This window comes from Patagioenas fasciata, chromosome 4, assembly GCF_037038585.1.
Source record: "Patagioenas fasciata isolate bPatFas1 chromosome 4, bPatFas1.hap1, whole genome shotgun sequence".
Classification (NCBI taxonomy): domain Eukaryota; kingdom Metazoa; phylum Chordata; class Aves; order Columbiformes; family Columbidae; genus Patagioenas; species Patagioenas fasciata.
The window spans coordinates 43,210,429-43,227,235 of record NC_092523.1 but is presented as its reverse complement, the minus strand read 5'-3'; the positions used below and the strand labels follow the sequence as shown (position 1 = coordinate 43,227,235).

The 16,807-nt window shown below is 40.9% G+C and overlaps 1 protein-coding gene across 1 annotated transcript; it reads right to left on the bottom strand.

The window, feature by feature from the left end:
• Positions 1–11,601: 11,601 nt before the first annotated feature.
• Positions 11,602–15,947, bottom strand: NPY1R (neuropeptide Y receptor Y1). The gene is made up of 3 exons (XM_065837348.2): positions 15,740–15,947; positions 12,352–13,195; positions 11,602–12,233 (listed from the first exon to the last, which is right to left on the bottom strand). Exons 2-3 carry the CDS (start codon positions 13,048–13,050, stop codon positions 11,775–11,777), a joined length of 1,158 nt encoding a protein of 385 aa, XP_065693420.1. The 5' UTR covers positions 13,051–13,195; positions 15,740–15,947; the 3' UTR covers positions 11,602–11,774.
• Positions 15,948–16,807: the final 860 nt, after the last annotated feature.

Below are 16,807 nucleotides of genomic sequence, written 5' to 3'. Positions count from 1 at the left end.
AGATTAGGTCAGAGTGGGTAGAGGCCTTCAGTGAGATTTTAAACTCATCAGAACCCACTCTGCTACTTTGAACCGAAAACTCAAGTTGGAGAGGTGTTTGATGGAGAGGGAGGAGGGTTTAAGAAATCATGTAAAAATGCACCTTCTGAGCTAAGAGTTTTTGTTTGTCTCTCCTTTTTTTTTTTTTTTTTCTTAGCTGCAAGCATAGTCATTGTACAAAAAGTGAAACATTTCTAAGAAAACCATGTGAGAAATCAAATGGCAACATCCAGTGTGACAGAGCTAGGACCAATTTTTAGTAAAAATTTGTAACACATCTGTCTTTATTATGCAGCCAGTAGTATTGCATATATATTCATCAGAAACACTGATTCATCTGTAGCTTTTTTAAAAAAATATATTATACCAAGTAAGCAAAGTCTATTAGAGCAATCAGAACTCTTTCAAATTCAGCTGGCTTTAGATTTGCAAAAGAATAATATGTAGATTTGCAAAAGAATAATTTGTACTGTCAGCACCCTCACTGACAAGTTCTCTTTCTAACACAGGAATCATGCTAAACTGGATTTTACCATTCAAACAATTGTGATATTTATTTAAAATAAAAAATGTCTAAACCACAAACTTTGATAAACACAGGTACTATAGCTTGGCCTAGAAACTGATAATTATTGTACTTTTGCTATCACAGGTCATTCTAAATAACAAAATTAACAAGATTTGAAATCCACATCTCTATGCCCTGTATCTGCTCCTTGACCCTCCAAATTTTCCACACCTCTTTCCTCAAATTCCCATGCAGATGAACACTCCATTACTACAACTCATGATTGTGGCCCATAACTCTGGACCTCATGGTACTCCTTCCCATGTTGCCCTACCTAACTCAGACATCAGAGCATGCTCATTGCCCAGATAATGCTGACCAGATAGCTGCTGCCCAACACAAGAGACAAGACTGAGCTTTCTATTATTTTCCTTACTCAGGCATTGATAAAAATGCTTTTACCTGCATAGCTCCCAATCTTCTCCAAATTTGTAAGAGTACAACTGTACCAAGTTGCTCTTATATTCAGTGCTTTTCTGACAGTGACTGTATAAATCAAATATAGTTTAACAGGTCTAAGAGTCTATTATACCAAATCTGAACAGCAGAGTGAAGTAAGTGGCAATACTCTGATATGAAAGGTTACTTGGGTCTTGCTTAATGGATTAGTAAAAGCAATACATTGTGTAATGTGTTAGCCTGGAAACATTTACGAAGTAAGTAAAAAGGCTTTTTTTCAGAGTTTAGTGTGTTTTAAGAGATTAGTAAAATCAGATTGTGTTTTTCAAGATGTCTGAAGAATTGACATTTGAGAACATTCTCTCTGTTATAACACTGGAGTAAAATAAATGGAAAGCTAACAGTAATTACAGCATAGTAAATACGATAGCAAATAGATGTGGTGTAGAAACACAATAATTCAGAGCTTGGAGATAAAAACAGTTTCTCTGAGAGCTTTACTTGAAGAGAGAAGCTTTATTCCATGGATAAATTTGTGATGTCATCATTCACAGAATTACAGAATGGTTGAGGTTAGAAGAGACCTCTGGAGGCCATCTAGTCCGACCCCCCCCTTGCAGGGCCACCTAGAGTCAGCTGCCCAGGACCATGTTCAGGTCGGTTTTTAATATCTCCAGGCATGAATACTCCGCAACTTCTCTGGGCAACCTGTGCCAGTGCTCAGTCACCCTCACAGTAAAAAAGTGTTTCCTGATGTTCAGAGGGAATCTCCTGTGTTTCAGACCCATTGCTTCTTATCCTGTCACAGAGCACCACTCAAAAGAGCCAATGATGACCATCCTCTGGGCCTGATCATTCAGCCAGTTTTCAATCCACCTTACTGCTTGCTTATCCAGCCTGTACTTCATCATCTTTTCTATAATCGTGTTAAGGAGACAGTGTCAACAGCCTTCTGTAAGGTAGTCACTATCCACTGCTCTCATCTACCAAGCCAGTATATGGCTTGGTAAGATAACCTTAATCACAGAAGGTGATCAGGTTGATTAAGCGTAACTTCCCCTATGAGAACTCATGCTGACTACTGATCACCTTCCTGTCCTTCATGAGCCTGGAAGTGGTTTCCAGAATTAATTGTTGAACCACCATGAGGCAAGGCTGCATCACATCAAGGCCAATGGACTTGTTTATGTCCAGTTTGCTTAAGTATTCCCTAACCTGATCCTCTTCCAGTGAGGGTATGTCTTCCTTGCTCCAGCCTTTCCCCCTGGTCTCCAGGTATTGGGATTTCTGGAGGCTGGTCATAGTAGTAAAGACTGAGGGAAGAAAGCGTTCAGTACCTCAGCCTTGTTGATGTCCTGTGTCACTAGGCCCCTTCCCCATTTAGCAGCAGACCCATATATTCCCTAGTCTTCCTTTTGTTGTTTATGTACTTTACAGAAGCCCTTCCTGTTGCCTGTTTGTTTTGCCTTACTGGTTACCTTGTTCCCTTACCAGTCCCAGCTCCAATTGGGCTTTGGCTTTCCTAACCCCATCACTGTATGTTCAAGCAGTGTCTCTATATTCCTTTCATGTTACCTACCACTTCTTCCCCCTTTTGTATACTTACTTCTCTCATTCGGGTTTTCCCAGGAGCTTCTTGTTCATCCATGCAGACCTTCTGTCATCTTGAATTCCTGTTCATTGGGATGGACTGTTCTCAAGCCTGGAAGAGATGACTCTTTAATATCAACCAGCTTGCCTGGCCCCCTCTTCCCTCCAGGACTTTATCCTATGGGACCCTTTCCAGCAGATCCCTGAAGAGACCAAAGCTTGCGCTCCTGAAGCCCAGGGTTGTGATCTAGCTTTTTGCCCTGCTCCCCCCTTTTAGGACTCTGAACTCCACCATCACTGCAGACAAGGCTGCCTTTGATCTTCACATCCCTGACAAGCTCTTCATTGTTTGCAAGTATGAGGTCTGGCAGAGCATATCTTCTCATTGGCTCCTCTATCACCCATGTCAGGAAGTTGTCATCAGTGGTCACCAGGATCTTCCCAAATTGCTTATGTCCCACAGGTATTGAAGTATTTAAAGTCCACCACAAGGATCAGGCCCTGTGAACATGAGTTTTCTTCTAGCTGCCTGTAGAAGGCCTCATCTACTGTTTCCCTAATCAGGCAGACTGTAGCAGACATCCACTACAGTGTCACCCATACTGGTTTGTTCTTTAATCCTCACACATAAGCTCTCAGTTGACTCCTCATTCATCTTCAGAAGAGCTCCATGCACTCCAACAGTTCTCCCAAACAAAGGACAACTCCACCTTCCCATCTTCCTGTCCTATCCTTCCTAAAGGGCCTGTATCCCTCCATTGCAACACTCCAGTCATGGGAACCATCCCATCACATCACCACGACCCTAATAAGACTATAGCCCTGCAATCACACAGAGATCTCAACTTATTCAAGTTTATTCCCCATGCTGCACACATTAGTGTAAAGGCACTACAGAGAGGAACACCAGCATGCCAATTTCCCCAAAAAGATCTCGGGATTTTTCTCAAATTGGTGTCTTGTAGGCACTTCCTTGCTTACCTGCAAGTGCTTGAGGCAACCCCATTTAAACTGTTTTGTTGTGTTTGCCTCTGCCTTCATTTACACCATCCCAAGCCCTTTATCTGTCAGCCATATGTGTCACTCCCTCACAGGCTGCTGGTAATAGTCTTCATCTCACATCACTCCCAGTTTAAAGATCTTCTCACCAGCTCAGCCATCCTGCTGGCAAAGATACCTTTGCCTCACTTACTGAGGTAGATCCCGTCTCTCCCAAGCAGATGCTGATCCTCAGACAGGGTCCCAGAGTCACAGAAACAAAAGATGCGTAGTCAAGACCAACTGTACAGTCAGCACAGCTGCACAACTGGTGCAGCTTGATTTGTTCCTTCCAGAAGCATGCCCAGAACATAAAAACTGCTATAGGTTTGGAGCTTTTTTATAAATATGTAAAAGTCAATTGAAGTCAGCATTTTAAAATGCTTCTTTAAGAGATATTAAATACATATATCTGTATATTGCTGTGTAGTAGATAATATTGATACCACAGATGAAAACACCTAGAACATGTAGGTTCTGCTTAAAAATAACAAATTTATTTGAAGAACAGATACTTGGCTTATCCAACACCATTTCACCCACAAAAAGTTTTGGCAAATCTATCAGGTCTGAGTGAAAATTATCAATGAATTCAAAAGCCAAGGAAAGGAAGGGAGAAGAGGCAGCGGAAGTACATCATTTCCTTAAGGAACAGTAGGGTTAAATATTCATTATGCTGTCTTGATCCTAGGTAATATGAAATCTATGGGCCTAAAAAAGCAGTCTGACAGCCTTTACAGACTGATCTCATTTAACTGTCTCATCTACACCATTATCTTCTGAACAGCATCAGAGATGTTACTCCAGCATTGGACTAACATGAGTGAGAAAAGGCTCAGGTTTTATAATATCACGTAGTCGCTGGGTTATCTGAATGCATAATTTCCACCACAAAAATATTAGTACTTGAATCCAAGTTTCTATGTGTTGACTTAAAGGTGTCCTTACCTAATTCTGGAGAGGGCCTTTTGTAAACAACTATTTGCAGTGGTTTTACTCATGATTGCTGATGTTTCTTCTGTAGGAGTACCATTACCAGGTAAATCCACAGCCTTTGCTGCAGGCTGAGGTTCCTTACTGCCTGTAGTGAATTTTAAATGTAAACTATGCTATCTGGCTGTTAGTGATTATTTTTTTGATAAAGTGAAAAAAACAGCAGTAATAATAATAATAATAATAATAATAATAATAATAATAATAATAAACAAACCACACATTTTTAATATTGGAAATCTATAAATAGGTATACCTGTCAAGAGCCAAAATTACATTCAGAATTACTGTTGCCCTCTTTAATTTTCTGTGAAGGAAATTGGTTTAAATCAGTAAGCCAGACTGCTTGGCAGACACATCCCACTTGTGACTATGTCAAGAAAATACATCAGAGTAAAGCTTACAGAAGAATTTTAAAGGATAACCTTACTGTAAGTACCAGCTGAAAAAGGCTTTTTGGTATGTCCCTTGAGTTTACGTGGAGGACTCTGGAGTTGTGTCTCTGCTGAGTCCACACAGATAGAAAAATGTCACTTTTTATGGCCTGCTGCCCTCTCTAGGAATCAGATATTCAGATGAGTATTGTACCTTAGTGTCACTTCAAACAAGGACCTTACCTAAAGCCCACTGCAGTCAAGGAGAGGCTTTCCAATAACCTTGCAGTGTTTTAGATCAGGCTTTAAGGTTCTTACTTTAGCACCTGTCTATTTATAAGCACATGAACAGGGTGACCAACATCCAGGGGACTGTGCCACATCCCTGTGCCACAATGATAATAAATTGAGGCTTATTTAAAGAGCCTCACATGTCACAGCCTCAAGTAATAATAATGGAAAAAAAAAATCAGAAAAGATAATGCAGTGCTATCTATTAAATCTCTTAAATGTACAACATTTACTAGTCTTAAAGAGAAAGAAGTGAACACTATTACAATATATCTTCAAGTGTATTATAAACAATGAGAAGCTTACATTCAGTAAGGAAACAAGTTGTGTTACCTGGTGTCTCCTACCAGCTGGATGTCTCTGGAGAGTGGTCACCAAAAGGAAACACTAGATATGTAGATTTAGCTGACATTTAGATTACATTAACTAAAATGATAGCAAAAGCTTTAGATGAAAAGGGCTGAATACCAGTATGCAACAAATATATTTTCTACTTCTCTACCCCCTGAAATATCAATACGTTGCCAGTCACATTTCTACAAATCCTGTATGACCTTTCACACATATGTTCAAGCACACATTGAATAGGATCTTTCAATAACATTTTTTCAGAGAGTTTTTATTAAGAAACAATATAAATAGCATAATAAAAATGTCATAGCTTGTGGGGAAAAAGAAAAAAGAGATTGCAAAGTGAAGAACAGCAGCACAGCATCAGTGTGAACACAAAACAAGAAAGACAAGGAGAGCTTTGTTGTTCAGGTTACTTCTCCTGTCATAAACAAGGGTTCTCCATGTTGTGCAGAAGTGAAAGCAAATGGACTCATGTGCAGTGGGTGGGTGCGATGGAAAGCTGTTATTTTTCAATTGTGCCAAAACCAGTTTGTTTCCATTATTTCAGAAAGAGATCAAAATTAATCTAGGCTGAAGAATCTTAAAATACATTTTCAGAGTCATTTATAAAGATCCATATCCCTCTTTTGAAAACAGGAGCAGAGAATCTATTTATCATATTTCTTTTTTTGACCGCCACTTTGCCCCCCAAAATTTTATTTTTCAGTCTGTTGGCCCCCAAAATAAATAAATGTCTGAGTCCCCCTTAGAGTCTTTTTGTATGTATCTGACAGAATGCATCAAGACTTCATCAAGATAATTTGCTTTTTCGCTCTTTTCCAAACTTCATCTATTTCCCTGCATATCTGAAATTTTACATAATTTATGGCAAGTTAGTTAACCATGCAGAGCCTCTCCTGTGTAGCAATCTCAAACATATTTGCATTCAGTGCAATTTTTTTGCAACTAAGCCTGATCTATGTTAGATAACCAGATCATCAACCAAGATCTTCGGAAAACATGAGACATTGTGTGCTGTCAGTTTTGCTGCAATGAGCTAGATGTTCTGTGTGGACGTAATTTCCTACATAGGCTTTGTAAATTTTGTACTTCTATGGAGAGCAAATTTTGAGAAACTTCCTTACCAGAAACTTGCTGGAAGATAATTTTAATGGAAGAAACTATGTAAAGCACTGCCCTGAACAGAGTTGAGTTTTACCATATACTCGGGCACTTTACAAAATTGGAATACAAATTGCTACAACTTCCGTAGAAACCAGCTGCCAAGGTTATGAAGTATGAAGGGACAGTAGAAGCACCATGGAAGATGGAGGAAGGGAAGCAGTAGCACAAGGCCCAGTGCTGGCCCTGGAAGCAGCCTGTAGAGATAATGGAGAGAGATTTTGGTAGATGCATAGCACCTAGAGTAGAGCAGGTGTGATTGTCCTCAGGCTGTCACTGGAGGAGGCTTGGAAAACTACCATTCTCCAGCTGAAGTTAGAGCTTGTGGATGCTCTCCCTCATATTTAATCAACTTCAGTTAGAGTATTAACACTATTTCGCATGGGCAGAAATATTGAATAGAAGTTATTTCTGAGCACAAGCTAATTAAAGGGTAAGAAACTAAAGCTGGTCATATTTATCCTTCTTACATATATTCCTCAAACAAAAATTCTGCAAAACACAGATAGAAGAAAAGAATTTTCTTTCACATCAACTTTAGCAATGACTTGGGTATTTAGTAATGAGTCAGGGAAGCAGATACCACATAGTACAGGAACACAGGAATTGGAGTTGTATACATCCTTCAGTTGAGAAATGGCTGTCCACAATAATTAATTGGTTCTAATTATTATTTCTCCATTCTTTTTACTCAGCTGAACAAATTTAATCTGCTGCAGACAGAGGTGTTATTTAAGCTCATGTTTCCTACTGCTATTTGTGCCTTGAAAATATGAACAGGAAAAACGCTTCCTTATTGTTTCAATTTTCTATGCACCAGTTTGGTAAATTCTTTGATACAAGGAATTAGGAAGCAAAGCCTTAAACTGAAGCATTGTCAGGCACTGGACTCCAGAGAAAATCCAAGGAAATATCCAGAGAAAAACTATATGCCATTAATTTATTTCTATAATATGCTGAAATCCAAAACCTGATTTTTAGGAAAGAGTGTGACCTGCCAGCCAGCAGTGTACCTCTTCTATTCAGTAGAGTGCTTTGGCAAATGATTAACTTTAAGCAAATGCTTGAGTTTCGTTGACCTCAGAACATTCTCCTGAGGTCAGAATCAGAATTTGATGAACAGGCCTGGATTTAAACATATGCTGGTTTACAGTCTGAATATGAATCAGCATCAAATTTAACTTTTAGGATCAATTAATAATAGGTGGTACTGTACTGCAAGACAGCAGAGTCAGAACATATGAATCCTTTACCCTTCACCCCATCAGTGATGAGATGCAGTCAGCATCAGCACAAGTGACCTGGGGGGGGTCCTGTTATATTCATTCATTTTCTTGGTTTAAATCTGATTTCTTTATGAGGTGGAAAAAACAAGGTTGATTTTTTTTTTTTTTTTAATATCTGGCTTTTTCCTAGTCTACCCAAAGCAGGTATTATTATCAATTAATTTTTTCCTTTATTATTATCCTTTTTTTAATTGAAGATGTGAAAGCTGCGAAATTACTGTACATAGAAGCAATGACACAACCAAGAGATACATTGAAAAAAGCAACATGGGAATACAGAAGTATTTATTAAGATGTCATACAAATATGCTGGTGTATTTAGATTATGCAGAAGCTTTAAATGTATCTGGCGGATAAAAGTGAAGTTTAAGATGACAAATGAATCAGATATTAATGTTTATTAAGTAGTTACATTTGTCACCTAACACTGTAGATTTGACTTGAAATGTCTTACACATAAATAGCGAGATACATTATAGATCCCTCACTGTTCTGTTTTTCTGCCAGTAAAATTTTTCTACCTGTCTGAAAGAATAAGAGGGATCTCCAGGCTTTTGGGATAGGAATCAGCATGTGCTGAAGTATGGGGAGTTTGACAAAACAACGCATAGAAGGAATAAGTATCAAACCAAAATGACTGAGAAATGACAGAGAAACATGAAACCCCGCAAATTAACCTGTAGAGAAATTTAGCATACAGAGGATGAGAAGCCATACCAGAGCTCTGAAAGTGTAAAAGCGGATTAGTGTTGTAGTCAGGTGTCAGGAGGGAATGTCTCAAGTGGCTTTGGAGGACCCCGGTGTCAAGTCATTAAACCAAAGAAGACAAAAATACTGCTCTCAGTAGATGCCATCTGCACCCTGCAGATGTCAGGTCAGCACCTTGGAGAGACTACTTTTGTCCTTGTCCCCATAACAAATTCTTCAGAAGAGCAATGATTTTGCTTCTGAAATTCTCTAGATGCATTTTGTTGCTGAAGATTCTTTATACTGTGCTCGTTTCCACCATCGTTTCAGGCAGCATCCCCTGTGCTACTGGCATGGTGATGTGCCAGCCCATGCCCTTAGCAGAAGCTCAGAAAGGCTTCTTGCAGGCAAGTGAGGAAACATAGAAGAGAAGCCCAATCCTAAGACGCCAGTGCAGTGGAAAAATGCCTCCTGAGCTTAACATGCATAAGTTGAAGGAATGCTCCTTCTCAAATTCACCTTGTTTATCAGGCATTGGTAGGCAAAAAAAAAAAAAAGAAAAAAAACCCAATGCATATTCTCGGGAGACGGTATGAGATGGCATCAGATGGGCTCTATATTTTGAGACCATACCTCGAGAAGGAGAAAGATTGACACAGGAGGAATTATGTTGCCATCCCACTAAAGACCTCTGAATCTTAGGACACACCAGTTTTAGGTCTCTGTGCATCAGCAGGTTCCCCTGAAGTTGCTCCAACCCCTACTCTGTATAAATACCTAATTCAGTCTGATCAAAAATTTCCAGTAAACTAACTGGTAACTTTCTCAAATAACTCCATTTTCTTCTTCTACTGGATTGGAAGAAAGTGGTTTTTTTCAAAAATGGGAAAAAAACATAAAATTCACTGTCATGTTTTTTTTCTAGTGGGAAAAACCCACTGTGACATTCTTAATAGAAGAACATGGCTGGGTTTCTACATTGTATCTTTTTGTGAAATTACACACTCCTTAGCATATGAAAATTATTGTAAAGTGACAGGGGAGTAATTTCAGGAGCCTCTTGTCAAATTACTAGCAACACGCTCCACAGAGAGCCACAAAGAAAAGTGAAATCTCATAAAAAACAAAAGGGCAAAGCTCTGAAAGAAAGCTCTGTCTTATAATTCATTTTCTACATTCCCTCTCTGTTCTCAACCACAGAAATCTCTTTTTTAATTAAATTATCTGCCAGTAGAGAAATAAATGGAATTGTAATGCACAAGAACACATTGCTACTTTAATATTCTACACTATTTAGAAGACAGCACAAGGCACAGTTTTTGACTTTTAAATACTGGCAAACCAAATAATTTTCATTTCTTAGGCATTTATCCATGTGAAATTTAGAACATATTAAATTCATCATCACATCCTGATACCTTTCTGCTCAGAAAGATATCAGGTCAGATTTCCATTTATGGTACATTTACATTTATATCCATTTTAAAGAACCTCTTCTCTGCCAGAATGGTTTAAAGTGACCTTGCTAAAAGAAAGTAGGGTCCATACTGTATTTTTTAGAAGCTGATTATTCAAAAAGGCATTGATTGTACAGCAAAGTACACTGTATGACACACAATCTCAGCTGGCTGATATTGTTGTAGTTTCATTTACAGCAGTTAAGTTATGCGGGTTTACCTCAGCTGGGGATCTAGTCATGTATATTTTGTGTAATTAGAGGACATATATTTTAAGCGATAACACACAGAGCTCTATTATGTATATTTGGCAAATATTTCTGCACTTCAACCAACTGTGGAAACCGTGAGTTCAAAAGCTAAAACATACAAATTACACCCAAACTATATCCACATCCTCTTTTTAAATTTTGCAGATCTTGATTAAACCATCCATTGTCTTGGAGATAATCCATGTTTATACCACTGCATCTGAACACAGAGTATTATGAAGCTATACATAATTTTTATAGATCAGCATTAATTATTATGAAAAGACTCGAGTAGCTAAAGCTTATTTTTTTAATACCAGACCTGATTTTCATTTTCATCTGTACAGTCAACAGTCCCATCTTCCTTTAGGTTCTGAACATAGGTCTCAAGGAGAAATTAGATGGTTCATGGGCTTGGGACGGACAGTACAGTTCATCCCAGCAACACTAACTCTTGTCAGTGCTGGCAAATGAAAATGGGGTCTGGGGTTTTTAAATTAAAAAGCCTGTATTATTAAAATCAGCTAAAATCAGTTGGGACTGAAAGCCTATTTGTGCTTTCATTTGCTGTGGTGGAACATCAGAGTTATCCCATTGTGCTCTGTGGAATTACTGTAGGGTTTTATTCTCATAAATGAGAACAGAATTTCTCTTTTAATCATGTCTTTGAACCTAAGCAATTACAGCCTGAATTGCCTCTGTGAATGAGACAAATGCATGTCCCCATTTAACATATTCTACAGGTTTCACAGTATCATTTTCTTCATGCCTACACTGATTTTACATTATTTTAACATGGATCAAAACACAGATTAAAAAAAAAACCAAAAAACTCTTCAAGGTCCTAATTTTATGCTGGGATGAGTGTCCTCTGTACTGACAGCCTCCCTGCAGTTCGTATTGTTTCTAATTATATTAGATGGACACTCCTGAAAACTACATATTTGGAAAAAAAAAAAAAAAAAGATCAATACATACATATTTGTGCTAAAGCACATCACTATACAAAGAAAACAGAACAAAAGACACCTGATGAAAACATAGGCAGTAGCAGGTCCAACTATGCCTTATAATAAGATTCAGATGTAACTGCTATGAACATTAAAGCAGTAACAGGGGCAAAAATGCACAACGTTTAATTTCAAAGTGACAACAAACAAAGTTCCTTGGAAAAAGAAGAAAAACATTACCCATTTTGTACTTGTTATGTAATTGTGCTTGTCCTTGGACACATTTCACCTGCGATCACACTTCCAGCAGTTTGGTACGGAATTTTTATTACTTCTTTATATTTTGTCATCATCATCACTATTTATTTTTTTAAATGCCACTGGGCTTGCCTGCTTTAAAGAGGTTTTTGAAACATCTGTGTGCATGGTGGACATGGCTATTGTCTCATAATCCTCCTCACGGGAGCGGAAATGACAAAAATGAAATAAAAACTGCAGGTCCCTTTGGAAGTTCTTATTGAGAAACCCGTAGAAAATTGGGTTCACACAGGTAGAGATCATGGCAGTGAGGTGGCAAATCAGGAACAACAAGTTGTGGCTGCAAGTAGTGACAGGCAGAATTTCATGATTCCAATCAAACACAATATTGAAGATGGTGAGAGGCAGCCAGCAAACTGCAAATGCAACCACTATTGAGATCAGCATGATGTTGATCCTTTTGGTTTCAGACGATCTGTACTTATTGTCTCTCATCTTGTCCATCATGTTGTTCCTTTTTTTTAATCGTATGTATATCTGCAGGAAATTCAACAAAGAGAAACAAGGGATCATTTAACCTACAAGCATCATCTTTGCAAGGATAATCAAACACCAGACAGAAAGAAGTACATACCACAAGGGGATTCTTTCTTACCTTTAAGTAGCAAATAAATATAAAACAAAGTGGTCCAAAGTACTGAATCACCAAAAGTGTTGTGGTATAAGAAAGCCTGGCAGTGTCCAAGGGGAACAGGTCCAAGCACACGTATTTGTCCTTATATTCATCAAACGTTATGTTTCTGAAGGGTTCATCCGTTAAAACGTGGTAGATCAGGAAAGGCAAAGAGGAAGCGGTGGCTAAAATCCATATGGCAGCAATCCCCATGTAGGCATGTCTGTTGTTCGGCCTCCAGCCACGGGGATTGATGATGAGCTGATGGCGTTCGACAGCAATGAGGACTAAAGAAAAGACTGAGACTGTGATTGAGGCACATTGCACAAAAGGATTCAATTTGCACATGGCCTCCCCAAAAATCCAGTGGTCCATCAAAGTATACACAAAGGTAAAGGGAAGACACATAATGGTCACTAGAAGATCAGAAAAGGACAGGTTGACAATGAGGATGTTGGTAACATTGCGCATCTCCTTTTGTTTTAAAATAATGACAATCAAGGCCAGATTCCCCGAGACTCCCAGAATTATCACAGTTCCATAAGCCAAGGCCAAAGTGAAGACCATGGCCAAAGGCACGTGGCAATCCTCATCCTCAAACTGCAACATCTGCGAGTTCTTCTCCGAAAAATTCAGGTGACCGGAAACATTTCCCAGGGGGGCGAGAACCGAAGTATTCATGTTGTTTCCAACCCGCCGAACGACGGTCGCAGCCGCCGCCGCCGCTTTCTTCCAAACCGCTCCCGGAGTTGCAAAAGCGCCCGTCAGCCCGTCAGGAGACCCTCGGCAGAGCCCGCTCCTCGGTGCCGCATCTCCCTCGCACCGCCTGGGGAGAAGGGAAGGTGCAGGGCCCGTCATCCCCGGGCAGCTCGCCCGCCCCGGCATCCTCACGCCCGCCCCCCCTGCGCGGAGCCGCAGCGCGACCGGGTCCCGTGAGGGTGCGGAGCCGGGCTAGGCTCGCCCGGCCGCGGCGGGCGGGGGTCGGTCACCAGCCCAGCGCCCGGGGACACTCCCTCTCCCTCCCGAGAACGGCGGGAGCGGCGTCCGGAGCGAGGCAGGAGCTGCAGTCCGGGGGAGGAAACGCAGAAAGCAAGATGGAAATGCAGGTGTGCAAGCCGGGAACGCGACCCCTTCACGGCACAAGTTACACGAATAACGAGCTGAGAAGCAGTTTCAGTCTTCCACCAGCGTAGCCTTTACTTGGTGTTTTACATATCCTTTTTGCAAGTTTAATCTGCAAAAATCTGCTTTCTCAAGCTGCTCAAATTGTAATTATCTCCAGCCATAGCATAAGAGGGGAAAAACTCCATCTGACTAATGTGAGAAAGAGAAAAATTACTCAAAAAATCACTGCATTATTTTAAACCTAATACATACACTTGATGTTGAGCGGCTGAGTGCCCACAGCAGCACTGGCACTGAGTCAAAGGCAAATCAGGAACTCTGAACACCTTAATCTCAGCTAGCAGGACTGTGCGGCAAAGAAGGAACAAAACACGATGAGAGACAAAAACCAGGAAAAATAAAACACTGCAGAAAATTTCTTTCCACAAGCAACACAAACAGGCATGCCTAAATAACCACGCCATTGCAAGGCCTTGGATTTTAAAATCAAAGTTCCAACTCACTATTAGTGGTAGCCACACTGAATCTGGAACTTTCCCTCTGCCCACTCTTCCATGAGCTAAATTTATTGCACACTTACCCTTATATTATGGTAATGGAAGTAATGGCACTTGAAATTCACACAAGTGGGTTGCAAACCTGGCTCCATATGGCACTTATCACAAAAGCTGTAAAAACATTGCCCACTAAAATGTGCTTCATTAAAAGTTACCCTTAACGGGTAAGCTTTTGGTCTTAAATTATATTTTATATAAATCTCAGGTCCATCTAAGTCTCCAGAGCAGAATCATCTGTGTTACTGGTGGCAGACACCTTTTTAACTACCCACATGATGGGGGCCAGAGCTGGGGCAGCTCCTCACTGGGGCAGAGGCAGTGTGCAAGGGCTGGGCTTGCAGCTCCTGTTCCTCCTGAGAGTCAGCCAAAGGATGACTATACCCATGCCACAGCTTCTCATTGGCCTCAAGAGCTCACCTCAGCTGGCTTTGTTGGCTCTTTACAACCACCACATGGCTACATGAAACTGCAACAGGAGATGTAGCTTGCCTCTGAGTGACATTTTACTGTCAAAGTTAACATAATTGATTTCAGACAAAAGGTATCTCTGCCTGAGGTTTGGCTACTCTGATTTTCAAGCTAGCTAGCCATGGATCTGAGCATTATCTCTCAGACCTGCTGCCTCTGCTAACTGAATCTATGAGGTCTCCCTAGTCCACAAAGTCTGTTTTAGGGTCTAATAAAGAACCACCCACCCCCTAGGGCCTCTTGAAGCATCTCTTCAGCCAGAGCCAGAAGTAGGTGCTTTACCCAAAGGGCGAGCATGCAGGTGATGTGGAGAACCAGGACTCCTCAATTCCAGCAGTATGACTTTAGCTCAGCCCAAAAATAAATGTCTGAGTTTAATCATAATCTCAGCTGTCACTTATACAGCACAAGGTGGGCAGTCCAGCCCTGAGACTTGATGGGACGATGGCAGGAGCAGAGTCGGCGAGAGGCCATGTTCTGCAAGGAGACAACTGGGCAGGTTTTCTCACCAGCTGGGACCAAACTGCACTCAGCCATGAGGTGGCCTAGGTTTCAGGCTCTTGGGTTTTGTCTTAGCCAAGCTCTGTTCTTGCTTATTTATTAAATATCAAACTCAAAACCAGAAAATGCAACTGCTACTCCTTCACTCCCCTCTCCCCATAGCAGAAATGCAACCTTGGAGCACGGCTTGGAGCCAGCTCAGAAACACAGCGCTGCTGGCAAGTAACAAGAAGTCCTTCCTCCCCGCCCACCTCTCCAAAATGGACCAGACATCAGGAAGGGGTGAAGCTGCATCTCCTGGACAGCTGCACTGTTCCCTGTCTCCTACCCCACCAACTACCAAGCCAGGAGGGAGATTTGTCCCCATTCTGGATACTGATGTGAGGTGAGGAAAACTCACAGCTCTGCAGATGCCTCCAGGTGATTGCACAGTCTCCCCCACCACACATGCCCTTCTGACTCTCCAGGAGGATTTTGGTTAGAAGTTTAGCACCAACAGACAGAAAGGGTAAAATAACATGCTGTGAGGTGACTGGAAATGCACTGTAAAACTATTGGAGATCTTCAAAGGGAAGCACAAAATGCTGTCAGCCCAAGCTTATGGTTCACCCAGACACCTGCAAGTCCTCTCTGAGATTTTGTCACCTGCACATAAACACCAACCTAACTAGCACACAACCACCCACAGCCATGGGAAAGCAACCGCAGGGGAAACTCACCTTGCAACTGCTCTGCCTGTCTTTGATGTGCTCAGAGGCTGGCTCAGGAGGCTGGACGGAGAAGTAGGGAAAGGAGAAGGATCCTCTGGTATTCCTTCAGCTGAGATCTGAAAGACTGGTGAGGAAGGCTGGAGACTCCCCCTTAAAGCTGAACTCCACCTTATCCCAGTATCACATGATGGTGCTCTGCTGAGCAGATCCTGAAAATCTCACTGCAAGCATATCACTTTTAAATTACACATCTGGGGGTGGGTTGCCTAGTAATTCCGAAACAAATGCAATTCAATATTGAAACAAAAGAGGAGAGGAGACAGAGAAGGGAAAAGCTCAGGAGAGGAGACAGTTTGAAGTCCCTGTCTGGCTGTTACAGCATTTTGTCTGCAAGGTATTGCCATCTCGTGGCCAAACTAACGATGGAAATAGAAACTTCGAAAGCAATCGAGGAGGCGATTTTAAGTATAAGGAGCAAGTTACGGAGTTCAAGTTTGGCTTTTTAAACCAGGATAACAGTTTGGTGTTTGTATTTATCATGAAGACTGATGACTGGATTAATAAGAAATATAAAATTCCTTTTCTTGCCTTTCTGCCCCCCCCCCCCCCCAACTAGACCCAGCAAGAAACTATTCTTAAAGTAAGCCAATGAAGTATCAAACCTCAAGAAAATACAGCTATCACTTTGGCCCTTGTAGGTGTTCTTCTGATTCATCCCAGACAAGTGGCTCGCCCTCCCATATGACCCGTGGAAAAAGAAAAGCATTTCTGCAGGTTCATACACAGCAGCAGGATATTCCAGGGTGTTGGAAGGAAAAAGAACCCCTGAAAACCAAGAACAAATCTCCATTGTGAGATGCAAAGCTGGAAAGGTAGTGGCTTTTGCCTTGGCTAGCGCTTCTGCTTTTCTTGAAAACTCCAGTTTCCACCAACCAGACTTTTTTTTTTTTTTCTTTTTTAATGCAGCTGGCATAACTCTTCAAACTGCTACTGGCTATAGGAAGATAGTTTACTGTTTGCTGAACAAATTCACAAAAAAGCAAAATGGAAAATTTTACTTTCCATTTTCTCGCTTCA